This window comes from Eumetopias jubatus, unplaced genomic scaffold, assembly GCF_037043125.1.
Source record: "Eumetopias jubatus isolate StellerSeaLion01/CBP00866 unplaced genomic scaffold, mEumJub1_p1.0 scaffold_17, whole genome shotgun sequence".
Taxonomy (NCBI): domain Eukaryota; kingdom Metazoa; phylum Chordata; class Mammalia; order Carnivora; family Otariidae; genus Eumetopias; species Eumetopias jubatus.
The window spans coordinates 29,295,473-29,317,301 of NW_028274823.1; the positions used below are offsets into that span (position 1 = coordinate 29,295,473).

The 21,829-nt window shown below is 46.0% G+C and overlaps 2 protein-coding genes across 6 annotated transcripts in view; both read left to right on the forward strand.

Moving 5' to 3' along the window:
* The first annotated feature begins 444 nt into the window (after positions 1 to 444).
* NDUFB8 (NADH:ubiquinone oxidoreductase subunit B8) lies at positions 445 to 5,063 on the forward strand. The gene is made up of 5 exons (XM_028098759.2): positions 445 to 575; positions 839 to 965; positions 2,239 to 2,338; positions 2,775 to 2,930; positions 4,882 to 5,063. Exons 1-5 carry the CDS (start codon positions 491 to 493, stop codon positions 4,972 to 4,974), a joined length of 561 nt encoding a protein of 186 aa, XP_027954560.1. The 5' UTR covers positions 445 to 490; the 3' UTR covers positions 4,975 to 5,063.
* Positions 5,064 to 5,132: 69 nt separating this feature from the next.
* The window catches only part of SEC31B (SEC31 homolog B, COPII component), a 32,898-nt gene continuing 16,201 nt past the window's right edge, over positions 5,133 to 21,829 (forward strand). Inside the window, exons 1-10 of one of the 5 annotated variants that reach the window (XM_028098873.2) lie at positions 5,133 to 7,841; positions 9,984 to 10,121; positions 10,479 to 10,602; positions 17,615 to 17,810; positions 18,024 to 18,119; positions 19,083 to 19,226; positions 19,559 to 19,701; positions 20,570 to 20,669; positions 20,774 to 20,935; positions 21,464 to 21,598. In XM_028098873.2, the coding sequence (XP_027954674.1) occupies positions 10,043 to 10,121; positions 10,479 to 10,602; positions 17,615 to 17,810; positions 18,024 to 18,119; positions 19,083 to 19,226; positions 19,559 to 19,701; positions 20,570 to 20,669; positions 20,774 to 20,935; positions 21,464 to 21,598 (1,179 nt within the window). In that variant the 5' untranslated portion in view covers positions 5,133 to 7,841; positions 9,984 to 10,042. Of the gene's footprint in view, positions 7,842 to 8,188; positions 10,122 to 10,478; positions 10,603 to 17,614; positions 17,811 to 18,023; positions 18,120 to 19,082; positions 19,227 to 19,558; positions 19,702 to 20,569; positions 20,670 to 20,773; positions 20,936 to 21,463; positions 21,599 to 21,829 lie in introns of those variants that run through there. The other 4 variants (XM_028098872.2, XM_028098878.2, XM_028098876.2 and 1 more) reach the window with 4 other exon arrangements.

Here is a 21,829-nt window from a genome sequence, read left to right on the forward strand (position 1 = left end):
CAATTTGCAGAATAGAACAAGAGCAAGGAAGACCAAGGGCTGAATTTGAAGAATGATCACGTTTGGGGATGAAAGGAGGAAGTGCCAGTGAGGGAGAGGAAAAAGGCAGGCAGTCAAAGAAGACATTAAGACAGGCTCATTTGACATGTACTGCACCTGGGGGAGGTAAGTTAGCTGTCCACCTGAGATGCTCAGGTTCTGTGTCCCCATTATCCCTGGAAGTGTCTAAGTCAGCTGACGGAGAAAGGGACACAACAGTATGAAATGTCAAATAATGACCTGCTCGCTTTTCTCTCCTTTCCACTTTCCCTCTCTGCCTCTGTCCAACCTCTCATCTTCCCTGTGGCTTCTCAACACGGTTTAAGCCCCGCCCTTGTTGGAGCCTAAAGACTTTCCTTCGCTACCGGCTTCCCTTGTCGCGTTTGGCCCGGCTCAGCCGCCGTGACAAGGCCTTTGCGCATGTGCAGGGTCAACTGGGAGGAAGGTGAAGATGGCGACGGCGAGGGTGCGGGTCCTGGGAGTGCGATGGCTGCAAAGGGCAACCCGGACCGTGGTGCCGTTGGGTGCACGGACAGGTCCGCGAGAACGGGCGAGGCCTGAGTGTGGGGATGCCTGAGGTTTGGTGTGTCGAGGGTTGGCGGGGGAGCGGGAGGGGGGCGGGTATCGCGGATACCGCGATGGCCGTGTCCGGCGAGGGGGCGGAGGTGGAATTAGTATGCCCAGAAGAGGGGGTCAGGAGTCTCACTGGTCCCTTGAAGCCTGGGCCACCGCAGCTTGAAGCCTTCGGGGCAGCAGGAGGAACAGGGTCTTTTCTGACCCGCCCTCTTTTGCTCTCCAGCTTCGCACATTACGAAGGAGATGCTCCCGGGGCCCTATCCCAAAACCCCGGAAGAACGGGCAGCCGCCGCCAAGAAATACAATATGCGGATAGAAGACTACCAACCGTACCCGGATGATGGCATGGGGTGAGATGCAGCAGAGTTTGCTCGCAGCCGGGCAGTGATGGGAGATGGCCAGCTGGGTTGGGTGGCTCGACTCTGACCATTTTCCCTGAACCTTCTCGTGACCCCTCAGAGTCAATGGTGTGGGTGCCTTTCTCGGTGGAGAGAGGTGGGAGGTGATGGGTGAGCAGCTGCAGCCTAGAGGACTTCAATTTTCTCCTTGGCTCAGGCTATTTCTTCAAATGAGGAAGCCGAGATTTTAATAGCTCCCTTGAGGACCCCTGAATAGCAGGAACTTTGCTTGGCTTCAGCCAGAGTGCGAGGTTTCATTTAGATTGAGCATCTGCTGGGCTCAGGTGCTGTCATTCAGGCACGTGATCAGGCTGGAGCTGGGCTCCTGTCTTGAGAGCCTTATTTGTAGATGGAGTACTCTGTATTCATATGTATAGCTTTCTTTTAAAAAATATTTTTGCTATTAGGGCTGTGGAAGTTGTAGTAACTGTCAAACAGATTAAACAGCCAACTTCCCTACTCCAGTTGATGTTATCCATCCCCCCCTTTACATAACACCCCTGTGGTTAATTATCTGAAGTGATTATGGTCACCCTCATTTTCTTTCCTAGCATACTCTTTCAGTAGTGGTTTTAGCAGCTCTTATTTTTCTTGTTGTTTTCCAGTCATTTTCTGTGACACATAACTAGTTGTCATCATTTCCTATGTCTCTTTGTTGTGGACAGGAGTAGCCTTGGTAGTAGTCTGTAAAAGTTGAAACTGGATTTGTTAGGGAAAACCCAGCTTAGCAGGAAGTCCCATGAGGTGTTTGAGACATGGAGATGTAGGCTAACTTGGTGGTTGGGAGCACAGTTGCTATGAAGAGAATGCTTTTCTAATCTGAACCCTTTTTGTTTGTATTCCAATTAGCTGGGTGACCTGGGGTTCAGACTAAACTTCAGTTTCATTTTCCGTCTAATGAGGGAATCAGAGTGATTGATTGCTAAATTCCCTTCCAGCTCTAACATTATAACATTGCATGATTTTTGTTGTTGGAAAAAAGTAAGAAAAGCATGTATATTATAATGTTTCAGAGTTTGACATCTTTTATTTACATTTTGGACTTCTGTGATTCGTTCTGTGCTTAGTGACTGTAAATTGAGATCTTAATTTGAAAATGGGTTTCTCTGTCCTTAGGGGAGGCCGTTATCTGTCACTTGGTTTCTCATCTCTTAACATGAGGGGACTTTGAATTGCCTGAGTGATGTGGCTCAAAGCCCCTTCCAGAAGTTTTTCTGTCTCTCAGGTACGGCGACTACCCGAAGCTCCCTGACCGCTCACAGCAGGAGAGGGATCCGTGGTATAACTGGGACCACCCAGACCTGAGGTTGAACTGGGGTGAACCGGTGAGAGATCCATGTCCCATTTGACCTTTCTTCCTTCTTGTTAATATCTTCATGAGGATTCTTTATTTAGCTTAAATGGCACTTTGCTGTCTAAGCAACATTAAGGTTTTCTGCCCAGGGAAGCAAGACCCAGTGATCTGAGATCTGAGGTCCCATGTGTGGCACATGGGATGAGACTTCTGCATATAATCAGAGCTCTGTACTTTGAAAATTGTGCACTTCCATGCTTGAACTGTCCTTGGTCACCAGAACCTAGACCTAAGCCAGCACCTAGTCCTATGTGGTAGAGTAGCTCACACTTGACTTGCAGAATATTGCCCCAGGGCAGTAGAATGCCTTTATCAAACCTTTTATCAGGCTCTGATCACCCTTTTGCAGACTGCCTGCCTTTTGCAGGAAGAGCAGAATGTTGCATTTAACTGTTTTTCTGCCTCAGATGCACTGGGACCTTGACATGTATATCAGGAACCGTGTGGACACATCCCCCACGCCTGTTTCCTGGAATATCATGTGTAAGCACCTCTTTGGCTTCGTGGCCTTCATGCTGTTCATGTTTTGGGTCGGGGAGACTTACCCCACCTACCAGCCTGTGGTGAGTATCTGAGAAGTGCTCTGGTAGGCATATTTACTTAGTGCTGTTTCCTGAGGGAATGAAGTCTGTGGAGTAGGGATCCAGCCAATACCAAGCTTGGCTTCCTGTTAAGGCCTATAGAAGGCCTTACCCGTTGACCTAGCACAAGTCTCAGAGAACTGCTCCACGCCTACTTCTTGGGTCAGTCTGAGTGAGAAGAAGCAGTTCAGCACTAGATGAGAAATGAGAATGTGTAAGTCAACTAGTCTTCTAGAGTTGCCATTTGGGGACTATACTTACCAATTATATTTTAGCAAGTGATCTTTGAAGGTGGAGTCAAGTAATCTAGAGCTGCAACCTTATTCTTTGCTGGAGGTGTGAAGGGCACTAGGTTCTATAAGGTACTGGAAGCAATTGTTTACTATGAGCACAACAGTTTTATCTTGGAGAGCATAAAAGACATGGAAAATATACTGTCTAGCTTTAAGGAAGTTTGATATGGATAAGAAAAAGATGTAGAAAATGACAGGATGAGCAACATTTGAACAGAGATATAGGAATGTGGCAGTTTTAGTGTCCTTATGTTTGTAGTGAACCTATGTGTTAAGGGGTATGAGGTCCTGTTAAAAAGAAGGATCATGCTAGATACTAAAAATATGTATAGACTTTTGATGGTGGGCAGAAGTTGGAGAGAACATTTGGGGCAAGAAAAATAGAATGAAGGAAGGAAAAGGAGAGTTAGTCAGCTGAAATGGAATAGGCATATAAAATATTCCTAGATAACCAGCTGTATTGGTTACCTAGAGAGCTGCTAAAAATTCAGATTCTTGGTTCAGTAGCTCCATGGTGGGGTTCTAGAATCAGTATTTAACAAGTTTCCAGTTAATTCTCATGTTCTGGGAAATTAGGTGTGGAAACTGCCATGTTAAAAAATGTGAGGTGAGTTGGTCGTTTAGGTTGGGATGCTTTCATTGTGTAGTTAGGGATTTGCACTCAGCGGTGTAGTAAGACATTAATTCAAATATTTATGAAGACCCTACTATGTACCAGATACAGATTGTGCTAGGGGTTGGGGATCCAGTGATGACTTGGTCTACCTCTAGGCAGCAAGGAACTATGTTGAGTTTTTGAACAGAAATGACATAATGAAGGTTAGGATTTTAGTATGATTAATCTGGGAGTAGTCTACAGAGTAGATTGTACGGGAAGGAACTGAAAGCAGGAAGACTGTCATGTTTGCAGTTGGCTGCTCAGTGCTACCTCTGCAGAGATAATCAATGTCCTGATGGTAGCTGGTACGTCTGTGTGCACTGACACGAGCCTTCCTACCAAGCCCCAGGGGCTGCAGGCTGGAGAGTGCACGTAGGGCTGGTGTGAGCACTAACTTCACTTCAGGAGAGCAAGAAACACAGTGTGGCTCTTCCATTTTTCAGTTCTGTAAGCACATCACCCTTTTCTCCTCCCCTTGAGCTGTGTTCTCTGACAGCTGTTTGTTGGTAAAGCCAGCAGCCCCTAAAGCACGTCCCAGCCGTGTCTCCTCTGTGCTTTCCCCCACTGCTGCTCCTGCACGCCTCATTTGCTAGGCCACTTTAGTGGTGGAACCATTAGAGGCTGAGTGACTTAAAGGAGATTGAGTCTGTCTCTACCCCAGGAGAGAGTGGGATGGATGGATGCATCGTCTCATTTAGAAAGCTCCCTTCCTCCTCCTTTTCTCTCTCTCTCTCACTCACTCTCTCACACGCGCGCACACACACACACGGTGTAGGCACCACTTCTCTTACAATCTAGGTTTTCTCTCTGCCTTGAGCTGATTAGGGAAGAGGAGTGCTGTTCCTGCTGTTCTAGCCCAGCTGGATCCGACCAGAGGCTACCTCGTATCCATTTACCATGTGTGATTGTTAACTCAGAGTGGGGTATAGCCAGGTATTGGCTGGGATGTATGCTATCCTGCTGACCTGTGTTTTTTCCTTAGGGGCCAAAGCAGTATCCTTATAATAATCTGTACCTGGAACGAGGCGGCGATCCCACCAAAGAGCCTGAGCCAGTGGTTCATTATGAGATCTGAGGTGGCTTCATCAGCTTTGTGCCCCTGAACTGACTCCCTCATTTCTAGAGCTTTAACCTTATGAAGTCCCTAATAAAACAGTGCTGTGATGTCTGTGCCTCATTTCCCCGGGAGTAGCCACTGCCGTGAGAAGCTCATCCTTTTACTTTTTTTTTTTTTTTTTTTGGTCTGCTGTCCGTTCCCATCCCCCAGCCCCTCTGAGATTAGAAAGGCAGGAGGTGGGGGTTAGCACAAAAAATGGTAATTTGTTAATTTTGCTGGGACCGTGAAGGTATTCTAGTTGGCAGCAGGTGGTAACGGTAGCTCCTTTTCCCGTTTACAGGGTTGAAGAAGAAGGAAGATACGTTCCTGACTTCCCAAGTTGGAAGAAAAAGTATTTCCCATAAAAAAATTTTTTTATAGTGGCTAGTTTTTTAAAAAACTGTATTTTAACACGTTTTAAGTATATTCCAGGATATATAGTTGTTTTTGGACTCACCTGGGGCTGTGACTATAATGTTATTTCTGTTGTAAGAGTGTGTATTCCTTGTTCCAAAGCAACTTCTGAATCCTGCATTTATGAATTAGAGGACTGTCCAGTGAGTTACTCTGAACCTGTGCATGGCTTCTGCTCCTGTTTTTGAGGGTCTATCTCAGTGCATCTGTTAAGTGAACCAACTTTTTCTTTTTGTCCCTTTGGGGACATTTTCCTAAACAGTCATGCTGCCTGAAAACCTGTCCCATAAAAAAAGCACACATTCAGTATGACCCATGAAAGCAAGTCCATCCAAGTTAGTTTTTGTCCAGGCACTGAAAGGGACTTTTATGAGATCAGGGGGTGGGTACGGACACTAAAATGCCTCTACTTCAGTGTCTTCACTGGCTTTTTATCTGTCTTCATTCTCTGTCTTCTGTCACATTTGATAATATACTTAATATATTTAACAAACAAACATCTATGTATCTATATATCAGATACTAATAGGTCCTGGGGATATAAAATTGGAAAGGACACAGTACTTGCCTTCAAGTACTTACCTAGAAGCTGAGACTGGCAGTTACAAAACAAAGTGAAAGAATTAAGAGATGTGTGAGCTGAGAGAGAAGAGTATACTTTTAATTTTTTTTTAGATTTTTTTTCTTTTTTTGTCATAGGGAGGGAGGAGAAAAAGGCTCCCTGCCAAGCAAGGAGCCCAATGCAGGACTCGATCCTAGCCCTCTGGGGTCATGACCTGAGCTGAAGGCAGAACTTAACCGACTAAGCCACCCAGGCACCCCTACTTTTAATTTGTTTAAATATTTATTTTGGGGGGGGTGCAGAGGGAGGAGAGAGAATCTTAAGGAAGTTCCACACCCAGCGTGGAGCCGGACATGGGGTTCCCTGAGATGATGACCTGAGGGAGGCTTAACTGACTGAGGCACCCAGGCACCCCTGTACTTTTTATTTTTTTAATTCTGTCCTGCTTAAAACTGTGACCTTATGCTTTGGGTTCAAATTTCTTTCAGAACACTCCCATCAGTGACATTTCTGCCTCATTCCCTAATTTGAGATATAGTCTAAGGTTCAGTTTTCCACCCTGTTTACTTGCCCTCAGGTCTCATCCACTGTTGTGGTGCTAAGATGCTCAAGAAATGCTCATTGAGTACTTAGTACACAGAGTGGGCAGGCGCAGCAATGCCCTAAATTGTCTTCTGTCCTGACTTCAAAACCCTCTAGTCCACATGAAAAGGAAATCTAGACTTGTGTCACAATGATTTGGGGGCTCCGTCATAAAATAACTGAACCAATTCACTGTCTTTGAAGGTGCAACTGGCAAAACCACGGTGGAACTTATGCATTAAACCAAAGTTTTGAATCTCAGATAACAGGTCTAAGATCTTCAGCTGCTGACAGAACATTGTTTGGAAATGCCATAATTCCCTCAGTCAACATAATAAAATCCATCTGATTTTTTCACCTCCCGCTTCAACTGTTTACCTTCATCAGTCACAAGAGCCTGTCCAGTTTTCCTTTACAGTCACTGCCACTATATTAATCCAGGCTCTCATCACCTGGGACCTGGACTATTCTTAGTCTCCTAATTTGAGTCCCTGCCTCCAGCTCCAAGGGGATCCTTATTATCTCAAGATACAATCTTCATCTTATTGCATCCCTACTCATAATTTTCACTAACTCCCAATTACCTACAGAGTTGAACTGGTATTCCCAATTTGTATCCGGCCTCTTTAATTCATGGTATGGGAAATGCCAGGGGGCCTACTAGGCAGTTGGGCCTTTCCTTCTGAGACATCACCTATTTTGCCGCTGCAAAGTATGACGCCCATATCTCCTGTCCCTGAAACCCCCCAGGAAGCTCCTGGTCTACAATACCTAGTCCCCTGCACGCCTATACCTTTTAATTAGTTCAGCCAACAGCTTTTGGCCACCAGTTGTTGCTGGGGTGTAGTGTGTTGCCGTTATTTACGGCCTCAGTTGCTATTTACCTTTTCAATTAGGATTCCACTGAGAGCTTCTGGAGCTAGCTAGTACCAGGTCTAATACACGTCAACAAATAATGAATTAGTATTTTCCCTTTTCGCGGGGGCTGTTCCCGGAGCCTCGCTCAAGTTGAATAGGCCAGGACTTAGTAGTCGCAAGATCTGACCCACATGGTAGAAATGCGCAATCACAGGACAGGTGAGGGAGCCCGGAGTAAAAGCGAGAATCCTATTAGATCCTTCGCTGGTCGGCCGGCTTCTCTACCCCGAGCTCCGCGCACGCGGTGCCCTGCGAGGACTACTTTTGGCCTTCGGCAGCCGCCGTCCGCAACACCCAGTTGAGCCGAAAGGCCCCCTGAGGATATCGGCTCTGGCTGCGCGGCGCTACCCTGACCTGGCTCCCGGAGCAGGTGGGTCTTCCCCACCTCTCTGGGGGGGCCGGGAGTGCTGCTGCTCCCTCGGGAGAGAGTCGGGGGTGGGGAGCTCGCCCCCAGCGGAGAGCCCGGCCCGCGCCTCTCAGGGCCCCACCACGCCCGCTCTCGGGCTGGACCCGGCTCCGCTCTCCCGGCCGCGCGGGGGTGCTGCGGCCCGACGAGGGTCTCCCTTGAGCGCTTCCCTAGCGCCTTCCCCTACGCTCCGGGCCCGAGCCTGGCCAGGTCTGGCGGGAAGCTGTGCTACCCCAAAGGGCCGGGGCAGCCGAGGGTCGCTGCCGCCGTCCGTCACTGCAGGAGTCTGTTCGGTTCTTGGTTGAATGTAGATTAAAAGCCCATCTTCCCAGTTTCTAGACCGTCGGGGATTTAACACCTCATGTGGAATTGAGTTTAGTTTGAACTAGTATAATGGTTAAAAGCACTGGGCTATGGGGGCTGATTGGGGTTCACATCTCGGCCCAGCCAGTTTTCTTCCCCGTAAAATGGGGATAATAACAGGACTTGCCACATAGAACCATTGTGAGAATTGAGATTTGCACGTTAAATGAGCAGTGCTAAACACAGCTCCTAATTTCATAAAGGGCTTTCCCCAGAAACGTGAAAATGGCTTTGACCAGCAGGTGGCAGTGGTGACTATATAATATGTTGTGCAGCAAGTCCGTACGTAATTGATGTTGCCTCAAATGTTTAGAGACCCCCTGAGACTCTTGGCTGAATTGGCAGCCTTAAACTTTCTTCAGGCTGGAAAGTACATTAGCGATTGAGTAATACTACCTGCTATTTTCTACGTTGAGACAAACCTGATGGTGGCTTCCTTAAGCAGGTCACAGCAGGTCCCAAGTCTCCTCCCTCAAGTTCAGTGTTACCTTAAAAACAAACAGACAAAACACTTTCCTGCCACTTTGCTAGCCTGTTGGGATGGCACCTTGAATATGCGTTAGAACTGGATTGGAAACCACAGAATTAAAATGGATGTCTACCTTCATTCAACAAATGAGGTACCAAGGAGAAAAAGATTGAGTCTGATTTTCACTGGGTGGCTCACCTCTGTGAGGGGGTGAGAAGCTGAGCCCAGAAAGATGTGATAAGGAGCCAGTTATGCAGAGAATGAAAGGAAGGACGTTCAAAGTATAGGAAACAGAATTTACAAAAGCTCTGAGGTAGTAAAAAGCCAGGAAATGAGAAAAGGCTAATGTGGCTGTAGCACAATGAATAAGAGGGGAAAGTAGCAAGAGATGAGGTTGAAGTCGTAGGCTGGAGCCTTTGAGCAGGGTCACTAGCAATTTTATTCTGAGTGCAATAGATGTCATTGGAAGATTTTAAGCATGGAGTGCCAAAAATCCTATTTTTGATTTTAAAAGTTCACTTTTGCTTCTGTGTAGAGAGTTAATTGGGTTATGGTAGGGTAAAGATGACCGGCTGGAAGATTATTGCAGTAATCCAGGTGAGAGATGATGGTATCTTCAAATAGTGTGGTGGTGGTGGAGACGGAGAAAAGTAAACAGATTAAGATATAATTTTGGAGGTGAAATCAGAAAGACTTAATGATGAATTAGAAGGGAATAAGGGAGAAAGGAATCAAGGGTGATTTTCAGGTTTTCTGGTTGAGCAATTGGATGGATAGTGGTACCATTTACTGAGATGAAGAAAACTGGAGGAAGAACAGATTTGGGGGGAGGAGATGGTGGAATAGAGAATTCTGTTTTAGACAGACTAATTTAGGTATCTTTGCTATATCCAAATGGAAATATTTGATTAGCAAGTTATACATAAGAACTTGGAGCTCAGAGGAGAAATTTGTGTTGGTGGTATGAATTTGGGGGTCATCAGCATATGGATGATATGTAAAGCCAAAGGAATAGATGAGGTCACTGAGATATTAACCTGATCTGATGATTATCATCACCATTGGGCCTGTGGCAACCACTGTGTTTGGATAGCTTTTTGGGATTAAAACATTAGATTTCAGTAATTAGGTAAGTGAACTGTCCTTGCAGATCTACAGATGGTTATGTGTATGTTACCTCCTATGGCCCTGAAATCCCCATTCCATGGTGGAAGGACAGAAACAGGATCTCATGTCTGTAGGTACTCCCTGGATCTGACTCTTTAAGTTTGCAGGTTTCTGTTTTCAGTAGGCTGAGGGCCATGTCAGTTTTCTGCCACACACAGGACCGGCCATGAAGCTAAAAGAACTTGAACGGCCAGCTGTCCAAGCGTGGAGCCCAGCCAGCCAGTACCCTGTGTATCTGGCCACAGGTATGATGATATTGTGGACTATGATCTGCTGAAAGTACGTAGGTCAAAGGGAGACTTAATATCCAGAATTCTTTATTGAGCTTCAGAGAAAGCTTTAGAGTCATGGAAAGGTGGGGTTTGCTCACAGCATAAGCAAGGGGACATTAGGTGTTTAGAATACCTGGGGGCAGCCTTGAACTGTGGCTCAAGCCTGGGCACCTCCTGTTTTCTTGCTCTCTTTGGAGTTACCATTTGAAAAAGGGTATACCCAGTCCTCTCCTGTTCCTCTGCCTCTCCACTTCCTAACCATTTATACCCCAAATCCATGCATGTATTTTTGCTTATATGCTGCCTCTTTCTAACTTTTCTTGTGCCTAGGAACATCTGCCCAGCAGCTAGATGCCTCCTTTAGCACAAATGGCACATTGGAAATCTTTGAGATTGATTTCAGGGACCCCTCTTTGGACTTGAAACACAAGGGAGTCCTTTCTGCCTCAAGCAGGTACTATGTCTGAATTGTTGAGTGTGCGGAACAGATCCTGATGTAGACCCTGTTGAGGAATCCTGGTAGTAATGTGTGCTTCTCAGGGCTCATGAGGAGATACGTGAGGGGAGAAGTTAACCCTGGGTTTATTTTGCAAAAGGATTTTTTAAAACACCCACTCATACCTGTTTGGTCAGCAGCAGCAGTGGTGTCAGGCAGAATCGTGATAGAGACGCCTCACACAACGCTGGACCCATAAGTACCTGATCTCTCTCTGAGCCCAGAGATGTTGGCTCCTTCCTCCCTTGGCTCTTGTGAAGATAACCTTACACAGTATCTCGTTTTCTGCCAGTGGGAGGAGAATGAGTGAGCCTCTCCTCATCGTGGTTAGGCACTGGTTGGGTACTTGTGGATTTCATGGCTCTGGTAGGCTTACAGGGCTGAGTACTGGCATTCACAGAGCATATGTATAGAGGCCAGACACTATGCTATATATGCTATATATCTTATTCATCCCTCAAAATGGGCCTGAGCCATAAATACCATTAGTCCCATTTTACACAGGAGGAAACTGAAACTCTGGGAAGCTAGGATTTATATCTAGGCCTAACTCCAAAATCTACCTTTTTTCTATTATTCAACTTTTCTTTTATAAAGGTTTTATAAAGATGTGGCTTAACAGCAGTAGTCTCCAAATTTTCATACCACCGGGGAAAATGTAAATATTCACTATACTCAAGTTATATAGGCAATATAAGTAGTATACATACGTTACTCTACTGTTATAAAAATGCAGTTCCTATAATTTCATGGATTAAAAATATAAGTCTTTTTTCCTACAGCTCCGAAAATTATCTTGCCCGTCCCATTTTAGAGATTACTGGTCCAAATGCAACTTTGCATTCTTTTGTGCATTTTTTGGTTCATCTGAGAGATTAAGTTATTTAGGCAGAAGTACCCTTTTTTTTCTTTTCACGGCTTAACCTAATAAAGGTTAGTTATTATTCTCCCTTTCTGGAGCCCCTATATCACTTTCTGATAGTATCCCTTATTTTATAGTTTTTTACATCTCTTTGTATTTCCAGTACCTTTCCCTTTGAAGAGCAGCCACTGGAGGGTTTACCAATAATCAAGAAATATTCTTAGCATCTAAGCAAGCATTTCAGAAAGGGCCCCTGAAAGGGGTGAGCTAATGTAATAATGTTCATACTCCTGGAGTTAAGAAGCGGGGCAGGAGGCAAGGGCTCTTATCTTCAGCCAGTGAAGCAGCAGCTTCAGCACAGTAATGGCTCCTTAGGGCAAAGAGTTCCTAATAAAGAGGCAATATAATTGCTTAAGAAATCTTGCCCCCTGCTTGTGTGTGCACATGCGCGCACTCCTTCTCTCTGACAAATAAATAAATAAAATCTTAAAAAAAAAGTTTTTTTTAAAAGGGGGCACCTGGGTGCCTTAGTCAGTCAAGAATCTGCCTTCAGCTCAGGTCATGATCCCAGGGTCCTGGAATTGAGCCCCGCGTTGGGCTCCCTGCTCAGTGGGGAGCCTGCTTTTCCCTCTCCCTCTGCCTGCAGCTCCCCCTGCTTGTGCTCTCTCTCTCTCTGTCAAATAAAATCTTTAAAAAACCTTTTTTTTAGAAAAAAGAAATCTGAAATTATATCCTAAGATCCCTCTGGGCAGAGATTTTTGTTTGTTTTACTCACTGCTGTATCTCTAGCTCCTAAAACAGTACCTGGTGTTAGATGCTTAATAAATATCTGTTAAATGAACAAGTCACATTAGAAATGTCTGGATTATCAAAGTGAGCATTCCTAGCCACCATTTCAGTTAGTTATAGTTATTCTTCAGTTAATCTTAGTGCCTTGAGAACTTTTCAAGGGTGATGATGGGTTGGTTTTGCAGCCAACTAGGTTGAAGAGACCCTTTTTGAAATGTTGATACTCAATTCAGGAATCATAAACTTCATTTCATACTCTGTTCCATCCTGCAAGGATTGGGGGCTATAACCAAAATAAATAGTACAGTTAACACTATTGATAGTATTTCATCTCTACTTTCTTTTCCACCTCCATAATTGTATCCAAAGATTGATTTGCATTTCCAAAGACCTAAGGAATTACCTTTGGCCTAGATCTATTAGAGTCTTGTTGAAGAAATTATCTTAGACACCCCAGGGTGTAAGACACCCTCTTGTGGCTCAGCCTGGGTTCAGTCACTTACTCAGAAATCCACATCTGAAACTATTGACCAAGATGATCAGGGTAGGTAGGGGGCTGCCCATTCTTTGCTTTATGCTTTCCTCTTTTTTTTCTGTGTCATCTTTGGCATGGTTTAGTTGAAAGCATAGTTGTATTGAGTTGCATCCTTGGCTAACAGTACATGACTGTGCAAATGGTATTCTGACAGTGGTCTTCAGTTTCCCCACTTATGTTTAAAGAGGAGGTTGTGCAAGATGACTGCTAAGAACCTCCTGGGCTCTAGATTCAGGTCTATGTTCAGTCTTTCCTTCCCTTTCTTTTTTAGAGCATAATCTCTTTCCTTTTTTTCCCCTGAAGACTTATTTATTTATTTATCAGAGAGAGAGAGAGAGAGAGAGAGAGAGAGAGAAAGAGATGGGCAGAGGGAGAGGGAGAAGGAGAAAAGCAGACTCCCCGCTGAGTGCAGAGCCTGATTCAGGGCTCAATCTCAGGACCCTGAGATCATGACCCGAGCCAAATCAAGAGTTGAACGCTTAACCGACAACCACTCATGTGCCCCTCCTTTTTTTTTTTTTTAAGAAACCTTCCTTGTTTTTCTTCATTATTACCTAAACATATACTTTTCAAAATCTTTCCCCTTCCTTTGCCTGCCCTTTTCAACAGACCCATGGCTTAACTACATTTGAATCCTGAAGACCCCCTTATCCTCAATCCATGATACATCAGAGAAATGTTATGTATTTAGAAATACCTGACCAAAAGAGAACAGCTCTGAAACACTGGTATAGGTGCGGACAAGGGACTGCCTCAGGCTGTAAGTAGATAAATGCACTGAATGCATCAGAATCAATACAGATTAGCATGCCCACTGAAGCTGGCGATGTTTGGTTTGTTAGATGAATCTCATGCAAGAAGAAATGTTTTGGGGAGAATATACATGATGTGTGTTGACTTGTGAACTGAGGTCTTAGCTGCTGTGGCTGAATGAGATCAGAGGCCAATGTGTGATGTACTGTACTCCACCCTGTGTCTACGCTGATCTCCTTGTGGTCTCTGTAACCTCTGTATGACCCGTCCTCTAGTAACATGAAGAAAGTAGGTGATTTACCTTTCATTACCTTTATAGCAGTTCTAGCTACTTGGGGAGCACTGTGATCTTCTTTGGGTGCCTGTGTATGGAATAGCAAGCAGAAAAAGATCACTTTGTGTACTCGGTTTTCCCATTTCCAAGGTTTGCCTTCTTTAGAGATGACATCAAGATGACAGAGTAGAGGGGTGCCTGGGTGGCTCAGTTGGTTAAGCGGCTGCCTTAGGCTCAGGTCATGATCTCTGGGTCCTGGGGTGGAGCCCCACAGAGTCTGTTTCTCCCTCTCCCTCTGCCCCTCCCCATGGCTCGTGCTCTCTCGCTGTCTGTCTCAAATAAAAATCTTTTTTTTTTAAAGATTTTATTTATTTGAGAGAGAGAGAATGGGAGACAGAGAGCATGAGAGGGAAGAGGGTCAGAGGGAGAAGCAGACTCCCTGCTGAGCAGGGAGCCCGATGTGGGACTCGATCCCGGGACTCTGGGATCATGACCTGAGCCGAAGGCAGTCGCTTAACCAACTGAGCCACCCAGGCGCCCTCAAATAAAAATCTTTAAAAAAAAAAAAAATCACAGAGTGGCGAGAACGTAGGCTTTGTTGTTGGAGAGACCTGTGTTCAGAACCCAGCACTGCCATCTAATGTCCTCTTGGGCACATTATTTAACTTCTCTCACCCTGTTTTTCTCTGCTGTAAATTCGGGATATATAGGCATAAGTAGCCTGGTGCCTACTAGGGATAAGGAAAGGACTTCCTCAAACAGCCACTGCTCCACTTCACTGTCTTCATTCTCCAGCTTGGAGCACTGCCTTCACCGCTCTGACTTTTAGGAAACTTGGATTCCCTCAGCTAGTTTGGCTTGTTTTCACTTTAGTTCACTAAGATGAGGTTGGGATTTTTAAAAAGGAACCTAACTAAGCAAATAAAAGCAAAGTCCTAAACAAAAAAGTCCCTAAATTACATAAGCAAGAATTGACACAGCCCACGTTCCTAATTATAAAGTAGCTAAAGCTTGGCCTCAGCTGAGCTTCGCTGGGATGACCCTCTGATCTCTCAGGCCTCAGTTTATTCTCTTTAATCTTGTCTTTTTCTCTATGCCAGAAGCATAGCCATGAGCTGGTCATTAGGGCTGGTTCTCTCTTTGTGAATTTCAACGTCTTCCCTTATTGGTCTAGGCTGGTATCAGTCTGATGTATTTAGTACAGGGGTTCTCAACCCTGGTTGCTTGTTAGAATCACCTGGGGGCTCATGTTAAAAATGTGGATTCTGAGGGCCTCTCTCTGGAAATTCTGCTTTGCAAGGTCTAGGTAGGTATGTAAAGAATCTGTATTTTCTTTAGGTGCCACCCATCATTCTTGATGCTCTATGGTGCCCATTGTTGCCATCTCCGTGGGAACCTCTTCAGAGAATTCCACCGGTATTCTCATGTTTTGAAAGTTCCCATTTTTCTATACAAACTCTCTCTCTACCATATCCTTAAATCTCTTGTCTTCTAATGTCTGAAAGTTGTATTTTCAAGCCAAAGGTCATCTTGTTTCTTAAGTTTTTATTTTTAAACTATTCAAACATAGAGAAGTTGTAGAATAGTACAATGAATAACCATATACCTTTCCTTAGATTTATCAGTTGTTAATTTTTTGTTGCATTTGCCTACATGCTTATGCGCTCTTTCTCTGCATGCACATGCATGCATGTACACACACACACACACGTGTTATTCCCTGTCCATTTGCAGAGCAGAGATGATTGACACTCCTTGAGCCCACTGAGTGATCATGTCCGGGTCCTTGCTTAACTTACCGCAGCTGGTCCCACTCTCCCAGGGGTGCTCTGTCCTGTCCTGTGTGGGCTCCTGCTTCACCCTCACTAGTGAAACGGTTAACCAGAGGACCGTACTTTCTACATGCTTAGAGAAAGAAAGTCATTTTGTCACGCTCTGTGCTCTGCATTTTGGTCACTCTAAACTAACAGGGCTTTATTTTCCAACTCTTCAGTGATTCCCCCTTGAGGTTTCAGGTGCCTTTGTCTTCGCTCTGGATGTCATAAGCTGTGACCATACTGAGGTTACTGGAACATCTTCTCCCATCCCTGTGTGAGTTTTTCTCTGGCCATACTCTCCTCTGGTTCCTGTGAGACAGATTCCGGGCTTCTCTAGCTACTCTGTTGACTTGCCCTCTGCCCACACTGACGTCTAGCCCCAGGGGGACATGGCAGCCTCTTGAGCCAGTGTCACGTACATTCTTCTGCCTTGTTAGGATCATTGCAACCTTAGAACACATAGCCGTTTGGGCAGTAACTTTGGAGCCACTGTTTGTGTCAGCTCTGCTGTTTTATCTCAGTTGCTGACCTGGTCTCAACCAGTGCTCAGCTCCTTACTTCTAACAGGTGGTTGCTTAGCTAATGACTGGCCAGACAGGTTCCTGCCCGGTCACCCCACTCAGTTTCCCGGCCAACTTTCCAGGGTGTGGGAACATTTCATTTCAGTTAGGGATCTTATGACATCATTTGATGTGAAATCTGGCTTCTCTGAAGGGCTGTGGAAATACCCTTGGCAAGCAGCTGTGAAATGAAGGACAGACTACCTGTGAGGCTTTGGGGATCTCACATGCCTTCCCTAGGGGCTTTGCAGAGGACCCATCTTTGTCTGCAGGGGCGCAGGGTCCATCTTTTTCTTTTGTGCAAGACACTGGCAGTGTCTTGTTAGAAGCATCATTAGAAAGCCTAAAGTGTTTCCCAAGAGGTATGTTTATTCTTTACGTTTCTATGTTTGTAGGGCTGGCCCACTGTAGCCATATAGCAGATCCAGTGGGCTAGTCACATGGAAGAGATACAGGGTGGAGAGGTCCTTGGGTCTTTTCTTACTTCCAGCTTGAGGGAAGAGGGGACAGCAATTGTTGGTGTAGGGAACCTGCTTCTAGTCAGGTACAAAAGTATTTGGATCTTCCTCTAAACAGAATACACTATTTTATGATGTTTAAGAGCTCAGGCTCTAAAATAAGATGGGCCAGGGCACCTGGGTGGTTCAGTGGATTGAGCGTCTGACTCTTGATTTTGGCTCAGGTCATGATCTCAGGGTCATGAGATCAAGCCCTATGTTGGGCTCCATGCTGAGTGTGGAGTCTGCTTAAGATTCTCCCTCTGTCCCTCCCCCGCTCTCACTCTCTCTACAAAAATAAATAAAAATAAATAAGATGGGCCAGACTTTAAACCTTGATTCTTCCACTTCCTAGCTGTCAAATAGAGATAAAATTACTGTGCATACAGAAGTTTCATAAATTCTGTGTGCTTCAGTTTCCTCAATTGAAAATGGAGTTAATACTTCATAGAGTTATTTAATATTAAATCAGCGAAACATGTGAAGCACTTAAAACAGTGCCTGGCACATAGGAAGTATCCAGTAAGCGTTAGTTGCTGTTATTTGAGTTGTGAAGATTAAGTAAACGAATCTATTTGAAATATGTATCCCTGGGCCTATATAACCCTAATAATGTTAATTAAAACAAACAAACAAATATGCCACACAACTCTGAGGCAGTGGTCTCCTGCCTTCCTAGTGTAACAAAGATAGAATTTTTTATCAGAGAAAGGGCAGGACCAAGCAAGGAAACCTGTGTTGTGTGTCTGGTAAGTGAGGGAGACAGGCAGATTCCATCTCGGTGGGGATACCTGCATAATGGCAGAGGCTGACAGAAATGCCTCCTCTCTGCCTACTGACATGATTCTGCATTGGTGCTGATGCCAGTTCCTCCTCTTTGTAGGTTTTACAAGCTGATCTGGGGGAGCTTTGGCGATGGGCTTCCGGAAGGCTCCGGGGTCATTGCAGGTGGCGGGGACAATGGCCTGCTTACTCTATACAGTGTGACCCACATCCTGTCTTCTGGGAAGGACCCTGTGATTGCCCAGAGACAGAAGCACACAGGGGCTGTCAGAGCCCTTGACTTTAATCCTTTCCAGGTACTGCATTTCATTTGGTCAAACATGCCCAAGCCATGGAGCCACAGATCTGAGTGGAAGCATTCACTTGTGACCTCCAGTCTATAATTCTGAGCCCTTCCCGCACTGTTGTGGGGGAGGTTTTGGAAGCCCCAAATGTGGGTCTCTTTCCCCCTTTCCTGTTCTTAACTTTTCCTGGGATGGTATGTCTCCAAAGGCCTTTTCTTCATACAGGGCAACCTCCTGGCCTCGGGGGCCAGTGATTCTGAAATCTTTATTTGGGATTTGAATAACTTAAATGTGCCAATGACCCCAGGATCTAAGTCACAGGTAAGGAGTCTCCCGGGGCTGCTGATTAGAGTGTGCAGCTGATTTGCCCAGGAAAGTCTTGAATTCTGGAGGCACCCAGAGCACAGGAGAGTTTGGACTTTACCACTGGAGGGAAATAAAGTGCCACAGACTAACATGTTACCAGCCAACCCATAACAGGGATGGAGGGGAGGGTGTGTGTGTGTGTGTGTGTGGTGGTTTGTGGTCATTAACTGTCCTAGGGTTTCTGGAAGGAAGATGAAGAAAGGCAGGAAAAGACACTGAGAAAAGGAGTGAGTACTATTTATCATAGTAGGGCTTAGGCAGAGTAGAGTAGGGCCCTGGGTTCAGTGGAGTGGGGCCAAGAGGGGATGCGCAGATATACCCTTGTCCTTTTTGTGGGGTGGGTCAGCTTTGCCTCTGTACCGGGCTCCCCCGTGCAGTTGGGGGTCTTGTGTATGTCTGTCTCTGAGTGCACCTACCTGTCAGTCTATAACTGGGCCCATCTTCTTTGCTTCCCGGCTCTTCTCTGTCTTGTGCTTACAGTATCGTGAGGTAAGTTAAGTATAAATTTGATAGCACCTTGTGCCCTAAAGATAGCAATGGCTTTTCTTTCTGCCTCATTCTTTCTGAGGGGTCTTACATGTCTTTGTTTCCCTCCCTTCCTCCTCCTCTACTTCTGTCTTTGTCATAGATAAGAGGGCTGTTTTAAATCTTGACTCCATCCTCTCAGGAGCACCTTGGGATAGGGGTAAATTCCAAGTGTGCCTGCCATTCTCTCAGCTTCTACACCAGTCCCCTAAAGGACCCTCTCTGGAAAATTCAACTCCCAGCTCCCTGACACTGTTTGGGTTTGGGAAGCCCCATGTCTACTCTTGGGCTTTCTGTGGGGGATTGGGAGCAGTGGAACAGCAGATGGCTCTTGGTCCAGGAGATGACAAGTTGTCCTCTATCCTCTACCCCTTCCCCCCCTTCCTGCCTCAGCAGCCTCCAGAAGACATCAAGGCACTGGCTTGGAACCGGCAAGTTCAACACATTCTGTCTTCTGCTCACCCCAGTGGCAAGGCAGTTGTGTGGGATCTCAGGAAGAATGAACCTATCATCAAAGTCAGCGATCATAGCAACAGGGTGCGTTGTGGAGGCAGAATACAGTCTCGGGCTCTGGCTTCTTTCTCATGCCTAGACTTTGGAGCTGCTCTTCCCCAGGCCAGGTGTCTGCTTTCAGCTGTTGCACTTGCAGGTTCAGCCTCTTAGCAGATTTCCTGTTGAGAGTGAATGCTTAGGGAAGCTAAACAGAGCTGATCCAGAGGCTGCTAGTGTTCCTTACTTACTCATGGTCATCACTTATCACAGAAGAGACACAAAACCTGCCCTCAGAGGTCCTATTCCAACTGGGCAGAAAAGGTTCATAACCAGAAGTGTCAGGTTACATCACCCATTGGGGTCTGCTTTGTCCACAGATGCACAGCTCAGGCCTGGCCTGGCACCCAGACATAGCCACCCAGTTGGTGCTGTGTTCAGAAGATGATCGTTTTCCAGTGATTCAGCTGTGGGACTTGCGCTTTGCCTCCTCGCCCCTGAAGGTGCTGGAGAGCCACAGCAGGTAATGTCTCAAACTGTGTCTACATCCTTGGTGGATGGTGGGGCATAACTGACCTGGGTAGGAGGCGGTGAATGCCTCACTTTAGTTACCAAACATCTTCCATGTCTTCAAAGTCGTTCCCAGTGAACATACAGTCTCCCGGTCCTAGCTCTAACCCCAACAAAGAGGAGTTCCTTGAGATCCTGAGGTTATGGAAAAGGACCTGAGATTCCATTTAACTTCCAGAAACGGGAGTGTAGATGGGGTCATGAGAAATATTTGGAGCCAATGTTTAGTCCCCCTGGGAGAGTCCCCAGGCTCTGATTTAAGGATAATGTTCATTTCTTTAGGTGGTGAGGTTGCTTCCTCCAAGACTTCTCCTTAATAAGAGAACCTAGGCTCCTGTTTATCCTTTGAACAGGCCTGCCCCTGAAGCTGTAGCTCTTAAGCCCATAGCAGAAAAAGCAGCCCACGCTGTTCTTTCTTACTAAAGGGCTGTATTGCCTCTATACCTTCTTGGAGGACTTTGAAGAGTTGGGTCCTCACCACCCTCCTGCTAAAAAAAAAAAAGCACCCAGAGGGGTGGGTGCTGCCTGATTCATGCTGTTCATAGTCCCTACTCTACAGTCAGGGAAAAGAAGCAGGCCATTCTGTGGGGACCCATGGGCGGCAGAGTGATACAGTGTGTAGTGCCCAGGCTCTGGGATTTGACTGGGGTTCTTGGCTGCATGACTGCTGAAGGTTCTTTAATTTTTCAAAGCCTCATTTTCCTCGTTTGTAAAATGAAATCAGACTGCTCATTTTATAGGGATGAAATTTATGCAAGATATTTAAGGTACCCTACTCAGAGTAGGCATTCTACAAATGTTAGTTGCTCTTTCCTTTTTAGGGGGATCTTGTCAGTGTCGTGGAGCCAGGCTGATGCTGAGCTTCTGCTCAGTAGTGCCAAGGACAACCAGATCTTGTGTTGGAACCTGGGGAGCAATGAGGTAGGCTGGCCATTCTGTGGGCATGTTGGGAAGGGAAATAAGCTGTGTGTTCTGGGTTACCTTACCTAAGTCAGGGTTTCTCTAATGCTTGGGTTCCCTCACAGGTAGTATATAAGCTATGCACACAGAGCAGCTGGTGCTTTGATGTGCAGTGGTGCCCTCGGGACCCTCCAGTGTTCTCTGCTGCCTCCTTTGACGGCTGGATCAGTTTGTACTCCGTGATGGGTAGGAGCTGGGAAGTCCAGCAGATGAGACAGGCTGACAAGGTTTGAAAGGCTTGGTGGAGAATGCTGGAGGGAATGCTGTCTCTATATGGGGGGAGAGAAAAGGACGAATGGCCTGGGAGGAAGTGGGGACTGTTGAAGACTGGGAAGCCAGGACCCTGGGTTGGGAGGGCTCCACCTTTTCTCTAGTGCCCATCTTCCTGGGAGGGTGTCCGTTCCTGCCACAGTACAGAAGAGGCCTTCATGTTGACTCTTGCTCTTGGATGTTCCCTGTGATATTTCAGGGACATTGGATCCCATGCTGGGACCATTATTTTGGAAGTATGAACTGTCTTATCTCCTTTTCTCCTGTAGATCCATTCTGTGTCTACACTCCACTGTAGACCTTGGATGCAGTAGGTTTTCCAAGAGCCTACTGCATGGGAGTCCTACCCTCACTACCAGTTCCCTAGAAAACGGGAGTCCAGCCTTTCTGGGCCAGATTGGGTATCTCAAGGATTTCTCCCTGAGTAAAGTTTACAGATGCAGCACCACTTCAGGTTGGTGATACAGGTGTGCTTTTACCCTCAGATCTCTTCTTCCTTTGGCAAAGGCCAGCCTCTCCCACTGCTGCAGGTACCAGAGCAAGTGGCCCAAGCATCATTGATACCTCCTCTAAAAAAACCCCCCAAATGGATGAGAAGGCCAGCAGGTGTTTCATTTGCTGTAAGTATAGTGTGTGGGTGTGTGTGTGCATGGTTGTGCATGTGTATCTGTGAAGCCTCTTGTATGCCCAACATGTAGCTGTGTTCTGTAGGAGATTTATTCCTACTGCCTGTGTCTCAGATCAGGCCCATTTTAGGGGTCAAGCAGAGTTACTATTGCTTTTCCCTCTACCCCTTCACCTTGCTTACCGTGCCAGTCCTGTCTAAAAGGTATTGGTTGCTATAGGCTGCT